Source organism: Argopecten irradians, chromosome 10, assembly GCF_041381155.1.
Source record: "Argopecten irradians isolate NY chromosome 10, Ai_NY, whole genome shotgun sequence".
In the NCBI taxonomy this organism is placed as follows: domain Eukaryota; kingdom Metazoa; phylum Mollusca; class Bivalvia; order Pectinida; family Pectinidae; genus Argopecten; species Argopecten irradians.
This window is the reverse complement of record NC_091143.1, coordinates 15,605,677-15,623,334: the sequence shown is the minus strand read 5'-3', so window position 1 is coordinate 15,623,334 and position 17,658 is coordinate 15,605,677. Positions and strand designations below refer to the sequence as shown.

Here is a 17,658-nt window from a genome sequence, read left to right as displayed (position 1 = left end):
GCTTTTGTCGTGCACCGTGCCCTATATGGATATTTTGTATTTAATAGGAGAAGGCCGAGAACTTTGTGATGGCAGCTTTGTTTTGTGCATCAGAGGAAGGCAATGTAGAAGGCCTGAAGGAACTTGTCGGCATGGCACAAAATATTGATCTCACCACGGCAAATCGGGTAAGTGTCACTTGAGTTTAAGACTAATGTCATCTAGCTCCAGCGATATCTGTCTCTAGTTTTCCACTAGTGACTAGTGACTAGTGACTTACTTACATCTTCAGGAACGTAAATTTTTTTATAATAATAAAAACAATATTTAGCATTGCAACTAAGGGACCAGATGTGCAGCAAGGACTGCTTATATCAGTCAGTCGGTCACACCTGCATTTTTTTCATGGTCATAAAACCTCATGGAGACTTTTAAAGTAATATATTGAAAAAATAAATTTTAGCTCAATTTTGAGAAAGTTATCGCAATGATGCATCAGGATATTCTCAATAAACACAAATACAAAAAAGATTAGATATGATTCTTTGAAACAATGCTCATTTTGTCTTGAAGTTTCTGGTGATTTTTTTTTTGATTTTTTTTTTGTAATATTTCCAAGTTCTGCACTTAAATAAATAGAAAATGTCAAAGCCATCTGTGTATAGGATAAACTACAACAGGGCTACTTGTCTTGTTTTCAGATTTAGAGAATGAATACTATATATGCAATAGTCATTCTGATGAGTTTAGTAATGTTCACAAGTCAAGTGTCACTTATTTACAACTAAAAAATTTGTAAAAATCATATTCAAACTCAAAATGAAAATTTGACAGCTGAATTTTGATGTATTTTAATATCAAATTACATAAAGTGCATAAATTTGTATTGGGGTCAGAGGTCACACTGCTGTCCAATAAGATACATGGAATGGGGTCAGAGGTCACACTGCTGTCCAATAAGATACATGGAATGCCTGTCACTACCATCTACTGTACAATAACTCTTATCCTTTACCTCCCTCAACTTTCTCATTCTTCTTTCTTTTTTCTTTTCTAACCCCCCCCCCCCTTTATAAAAAAACAATGCAATTTCCAGTGTATGAGTGAGATGCCAGAATGGAAGGAAACTGGAGACAAGTAACTTTCATGTATATGTGGCAAATGCAGGTTTTTTTTAAACATTGTTTGAAAAATAAAAAATAAATATATAAAAAAAAAAAAAAAAACTACCTGAGGTTGTTTTTTGTGATGCCACTACACCAGATGATTATGGCCAACAACCCCTCAGTACCAGATAATATGCTTTGTCGTCGTTAATTAGATAAAGGATTTGTGTGGGTATGATTATATATAACCAATGTACATATATAATACAATTAAGTCTACATGAATCATTTAAGGGTGTATGTGTGATGTTTGTGCTGTATATGTTACGTGACACACCTCCTGTCTATCGGTACAGAACAGTACAAGGCATACAGTCTTCACATTCCATGATGTTTGGTTTAGATCCAAAGGAAATCTTGTTTCAGAATTCCTATTCCTGTCAATTTTTTTAAGATGTCAAAAATATTTGTCAAATCAGTGGACTCAATAGCAGTTAAGTAGGACAGGATTGGTAAATTTAGTACAAATAATGAGACGATCAACAATACAGTCTTCTGTGGATATCATACTGAAGGTATTTGTATATCATGAAAATTAGAAAAATATTCAAGTGCAATTTTCACTGTGAAAACCAACTTCAGAAATGGTATTTCTAAATTTCTCTTTCATAAATCTTCTTAAAGTCGTTCAAATGTTATTAAAGCAAATGAATTTACAAACTTTTGTTTGAGATCAACTCCAAACCTGTTCTTTCAGGAGTTGTTAAACCTTGAATGTTTTCAGTTGGCAAATTGGAGTCTTGAGCAAATTCACAATTTCTAATAGGACAGTTTCAGGATACCAAACCAATATGAGTGAAGTATGATTTACCATCGATAAGTCCCATTTTCAGGTAATTGTAGCATCACAAAAATTTACATCAGAATCACTGAAAGGTGGGACCAATTAACGGTAAATTAACTTTATACACATCATTTTGGTATCTCAAAAACAACATATTGTATGAGAGTTTTCAGTTGATGATGATATTTTTGCCAGCATGGAGAGACAGCTGTACACATGGCTGCTAGTGGTGGACACACAGAAGTGTTAAAGTTTCTACAGGCCAAAGGAGTGGACGTCAGTATACAGGACAAGGTGAGTAGGTGATCCAAAGTTTTCTATAATACTCAGAATCTCTTTGTGTGTTTCTTAAAATAATTTATGGATGTGAAATTATTGTAAAGCACAAGTGTGATATGAATGTAAAGCTGCAAAGTTGTCTGTGAAGACCACCCAATAGACAGAGAAGGTCTTTATAGCCAAGTGATCCACAGGTCAAATGATAAACTAGCATTTGGTTCAACTACCATGATGACTGTTATTTTACGGATCATTATTTGCAGAACAGCTTGCTTCTTGGATGTGCTTGTAGATGTTTGACATTTCAACTTTGAAACAATCATATTTTAGAATATTTATTTTTACAGAATGGTGACAGTGCGGTTTATTGGGCAGCTCGACAGGGTCACCTGGACGTTTTACGGCATCTGAAAGATGAGAATGTTCCACTGGACTCTCAGAATAAGGTATGCTTCAATATATGGCCCAACCTATATATATGTACTGGGAAAGACTACAAAGTTTGTTTGAATGAATGACCTTAACCTTTGTTCAAGGCAAAATGGGTCAATTAATCTTGATATTTCAAGTTTTTCTTCTGACCTTTAACACTGCAAAATTTGTAAGAATTTGGAGCATGGGTGGATTTTGCAACCCCCAACATTGACCATAACATCTTGTCACTAAGATTTGTTGAAATGAAAATGAAATACCCATATGTCAGTCCTATGCCATGGTATCCTGTCCCCCTGTGAATAAAGAAACTAGGGCTGAATGTCTAAAAGCCATTGATAGTTTAAAAAAGAGAGTTAATTATCTTACCACTTGCCGAATACATATATTGAAGTTAAAATTTTGTTGAGAGTTGTTTTATAACCATTATATCCACTTTTACACAAGATGTATAGCTTTGTTCTCGTTTTGCCTGAGGAGTATATATTTATTTTCTATTTCTGTAGTCTGGTGAGTCTGCTCTCCATGTCGCCGCTAGGTACGGACATGCTGCCGTCGTAGACTTCCTGTGTTCTGCAGGAACAAACGTCAACCTACAGGACAATGTAAGCATCTGACCTTTGAACCAACAACATTGATCCTTTAGTTCTTTCAACTTTGACCTCACTTATTTTAACATGTCCTATTAATTGGACAAATGTGTGGTTTTTGACCTAAACTTAATTTTAATTGCAACTAATATTTTGCTTGTTTTGTTTTTGAAAGAGTTTTGATAAGTTTGTCTAGGTGATCAGACGCTTCTAACATTAGGACAGGCATATTTTTTTGTTAAGTTGTTTTCAAAGGTTGGAATTAACCAGTTATTACTGAAAAGTCATAAAAAAGTTTTTAAAAAAACTATATAAATGCTCTTCTCAAAATGGAAAGCTTTATGAATAAAATATTTCTGCTAATTAAAATGGGCATACATTAAATATTTTATCCTGTATAGTTTGAGAAATTTAAGTACATCTATACAAAAAAATTTCACACTACATAATTTTAATGAAACAATGAAAGCGACTTGTTTCAATACATTAGCCAATTGATTGATCGTGTTTGTGATTTCTAACTCTGTAGTGGCTTTCTTTCCTTTGTGCCTACAGCTCGGTGAGACAGCATTACATAGTGCCTCATGGCACGGCTTCCTCAGGATCGTAACTTCCCTGTGTTCTGCTGGGGCTAAGATAGACGCTGAAAATAAGGTACTTTCTCTATACTACTATAATCCATTGGAAGACCAATATCTATATGGAAAAATACAGTCAAACCTTGTTAACAGTCGACAGGATTATGGAAGTTATATCCGATATATTCAAGTTAAGTTTTACTGTTTACCAAATTTTTTTCCTCATGCGATTGAGGATATATGTGTGTCCAGTTAATCTAATATCCCAGATTTGTATTTCATTTTACTCCAGATTGTAGAATCATAATCAGTAGGTTAATTCTACCCTGTATTGTCCACCACAAATTCCTCAAATATTGTGAATACAAGCCTATAGTGTACTAGATGTTTGACTGTAGATATAAACACTTATATTAAAGGCTTATGTAAAACACAAGTCAATACAAAGTAGAATTACAAACTTTACATCTATAGATGTAGGCCTTCATATTTACATCAATAGATCTAGGCCTTCATATTTATGTCAGCATATTTACATCAATAGATCTAGGCCTTCATATTTATGTCAGCATATTTACATCAATAGATCTAGGCCTTCACATTCATGTCAGCATATTTACATCAATAGATCTAGGCCTTCATATTTATGTCAGCATATTACATGATATTGTTCAAAAATGTCCAAATATTTCTTGTATGGTGGAAATATTTTCTTATTCAGTTTTGAAAAATTATTGTGAACAAAATCTGATGCATTATTGTCAAAAGTGGTTTTGAATAACAGTGTACCCTTGAAACCATAGACACTTTATGTTCCCACATTGTCACCGGGGCTAATCGTACAAACCGGGCTACGCTATTTACGCTCGTGGAAACGCTTCTTTTAAATAGAAAAATGTTGTCTAGGGGTGCTTACGTGATAAATATTTGCTCAGTGTTCAACTCACGGCCAATAATCCAAATATACAAGTTGTCCATGGAACAGGAGAGTGTTTCACCAATGTGTAGAAGGAAAGTCGAGGTTTTATTGTATTATACTTTGTCCTGTATTTCGTGCACAGTATAGACGGGTATGACATAGCATGGTTGAAAAGTGTGATTTTTGTTCTTTATACAAACAGACATATATCTAAACGAGAAACAGAGATAAAACTGGATTTCGTTCTTAAAATTATAACAGATTTCAATGATTAGGTGACCTTTTCTTGTTGAATGTTAGTGTTATAACTATATTTTCCAATTATGCATGCGAAAATGCTAACTGGTATATACTTAACATACAAGGCAGTAGATATGTCATAGTTCCTTGATAATTTCTCATTTTAGTAGAATCTGAGCAAAGATTTATAGTTTTGAATTGAAATATAGTGTATAGAGAATAAATTCAATTCACGTTTCCACATTGTTATTCACCCTATTCTGATTATATAGCCAACTGAAAATAGTTCCACACTTAAACTGTCAACAGCAAAGTTAAAGTTTTGGGGAACATTCTGGTTTATGCTCTGTGAATCAATCACATTCTAAGCATGAATTATTTAACATGACAGATAACTTGAAACCCTCAAACAAGACCCACTAGACGAATCGGTTACGTTCCAACGGAACATCGTATTCAATTTGATGTCAGGCTCGTACTGTCGTCATGAAAATGACTTTCGACTGAAGAAATAATACTTTTAGAACTAATATCCACTATCTTGTATATATTTTTTTCAATTTTCCATACGCGGACAGCTGTACAAGTCTGCAGTGTTTTCGCATGTGTTGTTTAGAAAATATTGTTAATTTGTTATAACAGTAACATTCAACAAGAAAAGTCACTTTATCATTGAAATCTGTGATAATTTTATGAGCTGAATCCAGTTTTATCTCTGTCCCTCGTTTAATTAAATCTATACATTTCTTTGTTTAATTGACAAAAATCAAAATTTCCAAACATGATATGTCATACCTGCTATACTGTGAACGAAATACAGGACGAAGTATAATACATTAAAACATCAATTTTGCCTCTACGCATTGGTGAAACACTCTACTGTTCCGTGGACAACTTGTATATTTGGATTTTTGGCCGTGAGTTGAACACCAAGCAAATATTTATCACGTTCGCACCCTACACCACATTTTTCAATGTAAAAGAAGCGTTTCCACGAGTGTAAATAGCGTAGCCCGGTTTGTACAATTAGCGCCGGTGATTGTGCAGTTGACGTCACAAAATCAATTCATACCAGCATGGGCAGATAACTCTGTAAAGACGTACTCACAAGAGCAACACTGGTAAAGAGGCACAGTTGAGTTAACTCCCTTTTGTAAAGGTTTAAAGTTATCAGTCAGTGTTTCAGATATGTCGTGTGTCACCCTGGCACACTTTGATAATTACGTTTAATTGACATTCAGGACTAGGTTGGTTATATGTGATTAGAAATGTCAATACAGATTAAGTGTAATGCTGAATTTGTTTAACAGGAAGGAGAAACTGCCCTCCATAACGCCTCTGCTCGAGGGTACCTGGACGTGGTCAAGACTCTCCTGGAATATGGGGCACCGGTCAACCAGATGGACAAGGTCAGTTACTGCTAAAGATTTCATTTGAATCAACTTTGGGGATTTATATTCCGATGAAAGAAGAATTTCAGGATGTTAAGAAAGTTCATAGGTTTCTGTGACAATGCTATTGTTTGACTATAACATCATGGTTTGGCCAATCAATTTAGATCAAAATTAAGATTAGTGTATCTTGCTACTTCAGCTGATTGGTTTTTGATTGAATGCTTGGGGAAATGCATGTTTTACTTTGTGTGTCCATTTACTATGTTTATATTATTCTGTGAAATATTAAACGTTAGTGATCTTTATATTTAATGTTTTCTGATCATTTACGAAATTTTATCTGTACATGGAATCTATATGGTGAAACTACAGAAAGCAACGAAAATTGTGGACCTCCATTTTTCAATCCAAATAGAACAATAGAGATGACTGTTGAGGAATAACAAAAGTTATGTTTAGAAGATCAATCTCAAAGCCAGTCTTGCCTAAGATCAAAAATTGTTTCTTCGTGATTACTGAAGTCCATTTGGGCCAATCAAAATTAATCTTTTCATACAGCCCTTTCTCCTATAAGTGCTTGCATGGGATTATTTTCTCTTGTCCAAAGAACACAAGGTCCTATTATTAAGTGGTCAAAAGAAAAAAAAATCTGATAGAATCCATGTTGCACCAATATCTTTATATCTAATTTCTCAATTAATTATGAGATTTGTAACTTTTTGTATAAACATTGTATACAAATCCTTACTTTATGAAATATTTTTTTTTTTTTTTTTTTTTTTTTTTTTGAAGAAAAAATCTCTTTGGTTTATGAAATATCTATATTATGTATTATATTTAAGTTTTCTGTTTGCTTTGTCTGCTTTCTATCATTTTTTTCAGTTTTCTTTGCTTTTTTTCATTTTTTCCAGAGAGGAGGCACAGCTCTGTATTTGGCTTCTAACCGTCGCCATAGCAACATAGCGATGGTTCTTCTGCACGCTGGCTGTGAGATGGATATTGTAGATAAGGTACTACTACAATGTCAGATTAAATGTCTTAATTTTGATATTTTACAATATAGGATCACATTTCTGTATTGTCTACATCACCATCATCTGATATTACAATATAGGATCACATTTCTGTATTGTCTACAACACCATCATCTGATACTACAATATAGGATCACATTTCTGTATTGTCTACAACACCATCATCTGATACTACAATATAGGATCACATTTCTGTATTGTCTACAACACCATCATCTGATATTACAATATAGGATCACATTTCTGTATTGTCTACAACACCATCATCTGATACTACAATATAGGATCACATTTCTGTATTGTCTACAACACCATATCTGATACTACAATATAGGATCACATTTCTGTATTGTCTACAACACCATCATCTGATACTACAATATAGGATCACATTTCTGTATTGTCTACAACACCATCATCTGATATTACAATATAGGATCACATTTCTGTATTGTCTACAACACCATCATCTGATACTACAATATAGGATCACATTTCTGTATTGTCTACAACCATCGCATATAGTCACATTTCGTATTGCTATTATCAATATAGGATCACATTTCTGTATTGTCTACAACACCATCATTGATATACAATATAGGATCACATTTCTGTATTGTCTACAACACCATCATCTGATACTACAATATAGGATCACATTTCTGTATTGTCTACAACACCATCATCTGATATACAATACAATTTATGTCTACCACATTATTTATATAGTCACATGATACTACAATATAGGATCACATTTCTGTATTGTCTACAACACCATCATCTGATACTACAATATAGGATCACATTTCTGTATTGTCTACAACACCATCATCTGATACTACAATATAGGATCACATTTCTGTATTGTCTACAACACCATCATCTGATACTACAATATAGGATCACATTTCTGTATTGTCTACAACACCATCATCTGATACTACAATATAGGATCACATTTCTGTATTGTCTACAACACCATCATCTGATACTACAATATAGGATCACATTTCTGTATTGTCTACAACACCATCATCTGATACTACAATATAGGATCACATTTCTGTATTGTCTACAACACCATCATCTGATACTACAATATAGGATCACATTTCTGTATTGTCTACAACACCATCATCTGATACTACAATATAGGATCACATTTCTGTATTGTCTACAACACCATCATCTGATACTACAATATAGGATCACATTTCTGTATTGTCTACAACACCATCATCTGATACTACAATATAGGAATCACATTTCTGTATTGTCTACAACACCATCATCTGATACTACAATATAGGATCACATTTCTGTATTGTCTACAACACCATCTGATACTACAATATAGGATCACATTTCTGTATTGTCTACAACACCATCATCTGATACTACAATATAGGATCACATTTCTGTATTGTCTACAACACCATCATCTGATACTACAATATAGGATCACATTTCTGTATTGTCTACAACACCATCATCTGATACTACAATATAGGATCACATTTCTGTATTGTCTACAACACCATCATCTGATACTACAATATAGGATCACATTTCTGTATTGTCTACAACACCATCATCTGATACTACAATATAGGATCACATTTTCTGTATTGTCTACAACACCATCATCTGATACTACAATATAGGATCACATTTCTGTATTGTCTACAACACCATCATCTGATACTACAATATAGGATCACATTTCTGTATTGTCTACAACACCATCATCTGATACTACAATATAGGATCACATTTCTGTATTGTCTACAACACCATCATCTGATACTACAATATAGGATCACATTTCTGTATTGTCTACAACACCATCATCTGATACTACAATATAGGATCACATTTCTGTATTGTCTACAACACCATCATCTGATACTACAATATAGGATCACATTTCTGTATTGTCTACAACACCATCATCTGATATCAATATAGGATCACATTTCTGTATTGTCTACAACACCATCATCTGATACTACAATATAGGATCACATTTCTGTATTGTCTACAACACCATCTGATACTAAAATATAGGATCACATTTCTGTATTGTCTACAACACCATCATCTGATACTACAATATAGGATCACATTTCTGTATTGTCTACAACACCATCATCTGATACTACAATATAGGATCACATTTCTGTATTGTCTACAACACCATCATCTGATACTACAATATAGGATCACATTTCTGTATTGTCTACAACACCATCATCTGATACTACAATATAGGATCACATTTCTGTATTGTCTACAACACCATCATCTAGATACTTACAATATAGGATCACATTTCTGTATTGTCTACAACACCATCATCTGATACTACAATATAGGATCACATTTCTGTATTGTCTACAACACCATCATCTGATACTACAATATAGGATCACATTTCTGTATTGTCTACAACACCATCATCTGATACTACTACAATATAGGATCACATTTCTGTATTGTCTACAACACCATCATCTGATACTACAATATAGGATCACATTTCTGTATTGTCTACAACACCATCATCTGATACTACAATATAGGATCACATTTCTGTATTGTCTACAACACCATCATCTGATACTACAATATAGGATCACATTTCTGTATTGTCTACAACACCATCATCTGATACTACAATATAGGATCACATTTCTGTATTGTCTACACACATCATCTGATACTACAATATAGGATCACATTTCTGTATTGTCTACAACACCATCATCTGATACTACAATATAGGATCACATTTCTGTATTGTCTACAACACCATCATTGATACTAACAATATAGGATCACATTTCTGTATTGTCTACAACACCATCATCTGATATACACAATATAGGATCACATTTCTGTATTGTCTACAACACCATCATCTGATACTACAATATAGGATCACATTTCTGTATTGTCTACAACACCATCATCTGATACTACAATATAGGATCACATTTCTGTATTGTCTACAACACCATCATCTGATATTACAATATAGGATCACATTTCTGTATTGTCTACAACACCATCATCTGATACTACAATATAGGATCACATTTCTGTATTGTCTACAACACCATCATCTGATACTACAATATAGGATCACATTTCTGTATTGTCTACAACACCATCATCTGATACTACAATATAGGATCACATTTCTGTATTGTCTACAACACCATCATCTGATACTACAATATAGGATCACATTTCTGTATTGTCTACAACACCATCATCTGATACTACAATATAGGATCACATTTCTGTATTGTCTAGAACACCATCATCTGATACTACAATATAGGATCACATATCTGTATTGTCTAGAACACCATCATCTGATACTACAATATAGGATCACATTTCTGTATTGTCTACAACACCATCATCTGATACTACAATATAGGATCACATTTCTGTATTGTCTACAACACCATCATCTGATACTACAATATATGGATCACATTTCTGTATTGTCTACAACACCATCATCTGATACTACAATATAGGATCACATTTCTGTATTGTCTACAACACCATCATCTGATACTACAATATAGGATCACATTTCTGTATTGTCTACGACACCATCATCTGATACTACAATATAGGATCACATTTCTGTATTGTCTACAACACCATCATCTGATACTACAATATAGGATCACTTTTCTGTATTGTCTACAACACCATCATCTGATACTACAATATAGGATCACATTTCTGTATTGTCTACAAACACCATCATCTGATACTACAATATAGGATCACATTTCTGTATTGTCTACACACACCATCATCTGATACTACAATATAGGATCACATTTCTGTATTGTCTACAACACCATCATCTGATATTACAATATAGGATCACATTTCTGTATTGTCTACAACACCATCATCTGATACTACAATATAGGATCACATTTCTGTATTGTCTACAACACCATCATCTGATACTACAATATAGGATCACATTTCTGTATTGTCTACAACACCATCATCTGATACTACAATATAAGATCACATTTCTGTATTGTCTACAACACCATCATCTGATATTACAATATAGGATCACATTTCTGTATTGTCTACATCACCATCATCTGATATTACAATATAGGATCACATTTCTGTATTGTCTACAACACCATCATCTGATACTACAATATAGGATCACATTTCTGTATTGTCTACACCACCATCATCTCATTTTACAATATAGGATCACATTTCTGTATTGTCTACACCACCATCATCTGATTTTACAATATAGGATCACATTTCTGTATTGTCTACGACACCATCATCTGAAATTTTAATCATATTGTCCTCAGTTTGTACTATTTTAATTCTGTACTTGCATATTACATAGTTATCTGCCCTTGTGGGTAAGTATTGATTGGGATGTCAAGTGTTTGCAAGCGTAACATCATAATTTCCAGAGAAAACGACTTGAATTGTGCCCACAAAATAATGAAGTCACAATGGATACTTACCTACAAGGGAGCTAACTTTGTAATATGCAAAGAGAGAATATTTTATTCTGTCAAAGTGCATCATTCTTTCTTTTTTATGATCTGTATTTTTATGCTCATATTTTACTGTAAACTTGAATTTGATATTTCATCTTCAATGATTGCACAAGCTAATTTATTTTAAGAATGGTCGGTGACAGAAATATTTCTCATTTTGATGTTATTTCTTTGTATGATTTTTATATTATACTTGTATCATGTTTATAAGGACATCATGTTACAGTATTCTAGAAACTATTTGCTATTTATCATTAAGAAGCTATAGAGAAATATGTGGTTCTGTGTTGTGTTATATAGGAGAGTGGAGACTGTGCCCTTCACTGTGCAGCCCGCGAGGGACTGACCGCTGTTGTCCAGACCATGTGTGCCTTTGGTTGTCAGGTGGACATCATCAGTCAGGTAATACATCTACCGTATTTTCCGGACAATAAACCGCACCTGTGTATAAGCCGCATAGGCCTTTTTTAGGTTTTTTTCAGGTTTTGTACACATATCAGCCGCAGCGTTATATAAGACGCACCCAAAAACTACCGTACATGAAAATCATCAACAATGATCTTACGTATATATACGTTTATATCATCGTCTACGTATCGATAGATTGATCTCTCCTGAAGTAAGGTTTCTGTAGATTATGATAGAGAGTTGTCTCCCTTACTACATGCCAGTTATCTTTGCTTATTGACCCTGATGGATATTAGATTTGAATGATCAGTGTTTAGTTATCTCCATTTCTGATAAAGAGTTGTCTCCCCTTATGATAATATATGATTGAATAAAAGTTATTAAAGCTGGACTAATGGATATATACTGACTTTGTTAAAGCGGTCATAACTGTACTGCTTACTTATTATCCCCTTCTTTCTTAATATTAATACACATTTTTCATATACAGAGATTTTGATATTGTTAAACTTATTTAAGTAATATTTTCGGATTGTTTTTCCTAGGATGGTTTTACACCATTACACCTGTCCTGTAAACATGGCCACACAGAGATTGTGCGATGTCTACTGCTGGCAGGGGCTCGACCAGAGATCACTAATAAAGTAAGTAACTACTAACTACAATATGTGTCTAAATGTGCCGTTTTGGTCATTTTTGTCAAAGAATCATTATTGAAATTCTTCACTTATAACTCTAATATTTATTGTCGAAATTTGTCTAACAAGTTTTACTCCTGTTAATTAGTTACTTGGCCAAGGTGTGAAAAAGAAAATCATTGAAGTAGAACAATATTTATAAGACTATATAAGTCTGTGAGTTAATATTTCACTTAGAAGTAGAACAATATTTATAATTCTATATAAGTCTGTGAGTTAATGCTTCACTTAGAAGTAGAACAATATTTATAATTCTGTATAAGTCCGTGAGTTAATGCTTCACTTAGAAGTAGAACAATATTTATAATTCTGTAAAAGTCCGTGAGTTAATGCTTCACTTAGAAGTAGAACAATATTTATAATTCTGTAAAAGTCCGTGAGTTAATGCTTCACTTAGAAGTAGAACAATATTTATAATTCTGTATAAGTCTGTGAGTTAATGCTTCACTTAGAAGTAGAACAATATTTATAATTCTGTATAAGTCCGTGAGTTAATGCTTCACTTAGAAGTAGAACAATATTTATAATTCTGTAAAAGTCCGTGAGTTAATGCTTCACTTAGAAGTAGAACAATATTTATAATTCTGTATAAGTCTGTGAGTTAATGCTTCACTTAGAAGTAGAACAATATTCATAATTCTGTATAAGTCTGTGACTTAATATTTCACTTAGAAGTAAACAATATTTATAATTCTGTATAAGTCCGTGATTAATGCTTCACTTAGAAGTAGAACAATATTTTAATTTGTATCGTGATTATGTTCACTTAGAAGTAGAACAATATTTATAATTCTGTATAAGTCCGTGAGTTAATGCTTCACTTAGAAGTGAACATTATTCTGTAAGTCGTGGTTAATGCTTCACTTGAAGTAGAACAATATTTATAATTCTGTATAAGTCCGTGAGTTAATGCTTCACTTAGAAGTAGAACAATATTTATAATTCTGTAAAAGTCCGTGAGTTAATGCTTCACTTAGAAGTAGAACAATATTTATAATTCTGTAAAAGTCCGTGAGTTAATGCTTCACTTAGAAGTAGAACAATATTTATAATTCTGTATAAGTCTGTGAGTTAATATTTCACTTAGAAGTAGAACAATATTATAATCGATAATCTGTATAAGTCTGTGACATTAATATTTCACATTAGAAGTAGAACAATATTTATGATTCTGTATAAGTCAGTGACTTAATGCTTCACTTAGAAGTAGAACAATATCTATAATTCTGTATAAGTCAGTGACTTAATGCTTCACTTAGAAGTAAAACAATATTTATAATTCTGTATAAGTCAGTGACTTAATGCTTCACTTAGAAGTAGAACAATATTTATAATTCTATATAAGTCTGTGAGTTAATATTTCACTTAGAAGTAGAACAATATTTATAATTCTGTATAAGTCTGTGAGTTAATATTTCACTTAGAAGTAGAACAATATTTATAATTCTGTATAAGTCAGTGAGTTAATATTTCACTTAGATTTTACACTATGAGAGATCTATAACTTTGTGTTATTTTACAGGACGGTGTAACTTCAGAAATCATGGCACTGGCTCAAGGCTTTACTGATATAGCTGAACTTGTGAACAAAGTGAAACGGGTACGTCATCATCGCATAGATACTTTGTACCAGACTTTATACAAGCCATATAAATTACTGCTTATTACACAGATAAAATAATTTTACATTTCATGTAATACATGAGTTCTAAAATTTACCATAAGTAATTTATATCATCTTATTTCAATCACATTGCTATAATTATCATTTAACATATATTGAACTTAGATTTACATCTTAGATAACCCATGTTTTAGGAAAGTATATTGTTTATAATGTATAGTAAGGAAACAGGCTTATAGTGTTAATCAAAGAGTGCTACTTAGAATTCTGTCACAGGTTTTGATCTCTAAATCCTTTTTACTGTAATATACAAAACTCACAAGTATAAGATATGACATTTTCACCATTAGGACCGAGCTGGTAACTTCGTGACCCAGCTAATCCCATCCTCCCAGCCTCTGTCCAGGATCAAACTGAAGGTCCTGGGGTCGACAGGGGTGGGGAAATCTACACTGGTGGAGACTTTAAAATGTGGTCTGTTCAGTGGACTGTTTCGCCGGTCACGCCTCACCAGTCAGGCTTCTACAGACTCCCATAAAGGTATGCTTCATATGTAATTGCCTCTTGGAATACTACTGTTATGTGAATATACATTCATCAAAAAAAAAAAAAAAAAATTTTAAATATCAGGTATATGCATTTCAAAATCAAATCAAATATATTTTTGAGAAAAATGAAATAATAGTTTTTTGCTACAAAAATATTTATGAATTAGAAAGAAAAACAAGTGTGAAAGGCCTTTATAATAGTATTAGATACTGTTTTGAACAGTAGATATTATTCCTTTTGTACAGGACGGCCACGACTACCCCGGCAGTACAGTTTACCAACACCTCTGTGCTATAGTGTTAGCAATCCAATCTACACAAAGGGCATCAACGTACAGCAGGTCTCAATATCAGGTCAGTTAACAGATTCATATCAGGTCAGTTAACAGTGTCAATATCAGGTCATTTAATAGTGTCAATATCAGGTCAGTTAATGATGTCAATATCAGGCCAGTTAAAAGTGTCAACATTCAGTTAATGATGTCAATATCAGGTCATTTAACAGTGTCAATATAAGGTTATTTAATAGTGTCAATACCATGTCATTTAATAGTGTCGATATCAGGTCAGTTAACAGTGTCAACATCAGGTCAGTTTATGATGTCAGTATCAGGTCATTTAACATTGTCAATATCAGGTCAGTTAATGGTCTCAATATCAGTTCAGTTAATAGTGTCCTATCAGGTCAGTTATAAGTGTCAATATCAGCTCAGATAACAGTGTCAATATCAGATTAGTTAACAGTGTCAATATTAGGTCAGTTAACTCTGTCAATATTAGGTTATGATAATTTTCTACACTGTTAAATGTTTCAGATACAGAAAAAAAATTAAGAGATATTCAGTACGTTTTGACTGAGTTAAAGGTCATAAATGTACTGTTTTAAGCTTACATAATAGGTAATTGTCAAGGTAATGTTAGTGGTTCCTCACTATTTAACTTTTAATGAGAAAACACACAGATTTCTCTAGTTATTACTGTTAAGAATATATTCAATAATTTTTACAAATACCATATTTTTCCTAATTATAAGCCGATACCTTTTCCCCAGGAAATCCGGAGTTCGGCTTATAATCCAGCACAACTTATAATATGTGGACAAAAACTAAGATGAGACAATGTTTTATTTTACAGGTATAGGAGACGTTAGCCTGTGGGACTTCTCCGGTTATGAGCCTTACTATATGTTGTACGACCACTTCCTCGGGGACTCCAACTGTTTACACATTATTGTGTTCAGTCTAACAGATACATATGATGAGCAGATCGCCCAGGTCCAGTTCTGGCTCGGATTCCTCAAGTCTCGAGTACCGCCACATGTTCCTATTGGTAACTATTCCTAACTCTGTCTAGTTCACCTGATAATAGCAATATTTGGAATATCTCATAGAATGGAATATTTCTGAAAACAATTCTTAACTTTCAAAATCTAACATACTATTTGGCATAGCATACATGTATATACATTTACTAGCTACATATACCAAAACAGTAGATACAATTAAGAAAGCTGTTTACCAGCTGACTCTATGAAATATTTTTTTATTGATTATTTTGAAAGACCGGCACTTACGTATGACTCGGAAGTTAAGGGGTACAATCCCTTTTAAAATGATACTACTTTATCAGAAATATTACTTACAAGTTGTCTTCATTGATTTATTACTTTTCCTTGATAAGGACACTGTGGTCGTCTGCCCAACATTCCCAAAGTCCTCCTTGTGGCGACACATGCCGACAAGGTCGGCTGCCATAAGAACGCTCGTGGAGAGTACGTTTGTCCCACGGCTAGCCGTGTTCTGGCCAAGGCACAACTCAAGTTTGCATCCGATATCAACTTTGTGGAGCGGGTCTTCATCATGGATGCCAATGTCGCTATGTCTAATGATATCAAAGCCTTGAAACAACAAATCGGTGATATACGTTCTCAGATTATTGGGGTAAGTCCTTTTCAGTAAAAAAATATTGTAAATTTAACGTGAATTTTACCAAAGGAAATTATCTGTTGCAAAGGACATTTCTGTATATGAAATTGTCTAAATTAGTTTTGTGACTGGCTGTAAAACCTGGCTAATTACATTGCAACATCCTGTAACATATCCTAATCAAACATTTAAGAAAACGATGATAATATACTTTACTATTACTATATTTTTTATACATAGTTCAACTTCTTTCACTCACTCACCCCTCAAAACATATTTAGACTTTTCTAAATCAAAGACCAGACCAGTCCATTATGAAATTTCAGGGATGAATCAGTTTAATAATTTTAACAGCTGTAAATCAAATATTTTAAATTAAGGTATAATTTTGATACAGCAAAGTTTTACAATGGTGAGTGTACACCATTACATAGTATCAATAATGTAAATTGTTTCTATAGTGACCTTTTACATCTT

General features: G+C 33.1%; 1 protein-coding gene across 6 annotated transcripts in view; it reads left to right on the top strand.

The window, feature by feature from the left end:
- LOC138333229 (death-associated protein kinase 1-like) overlaps positions 1–17,658 on the top strand; it is a 104,199-nt gene that overhangs the window by 79,680 nt on the left and 6,861 nt on the right. For 5 of the 6 annotated variants that reach the window (XM_069281469.1, XM_069281468.1, XM_069281474.1 and 2 more), the window contains 14 exons: positions 48–167; positions 2,125–2,223; positions 2,556–2,654; positions 3,147–3,245; positions 3,786–3,884; positions 6,278–6,376; positions 7,273–7,371; positions 12,279–12,380; positions 12,932–13,030; positions 14,607–14,684; positions 15,059–15,248; positions 15,503–15,610; positions 16,391–16,585; positions 16,937–17,196. In XM_069281469.1, the coding sequence (XP_069137570.1) occupies positions 48–167; positions 2,125–2,223; positions 2,556–2,654; positions 3,147–3,245; positions 3,786–3,884; positions 6,278–6,376; positions 7,273–7,371; positions 12,279–12,380; positions 12,932–13,030; positions 14,607–14,684; positions 15,059–15,248; positions 15,503–15,610; positions 16,391–16,585; positions 16,937–17,196 (1,746 nt within the window). The remainder of the gene's footprint in view (positions 1–47; positions 168–2,124; positions 2,224–2,555; positions 2,655–3,146; positions 3,246–3,785; positions 3,885–6,277; positions 6,377–7,272; positions 7,372–12,278; positions 12,381–12,931; positions 13,031–14,606; positions 14,685–15,058; positions 15,249–15,502; positions 15,611–16,390; positions 16,586–16,936; positions 17,197–17,658) is intronic. The other variant, XM_069281471.1, reaches the window with a different exon arrangement.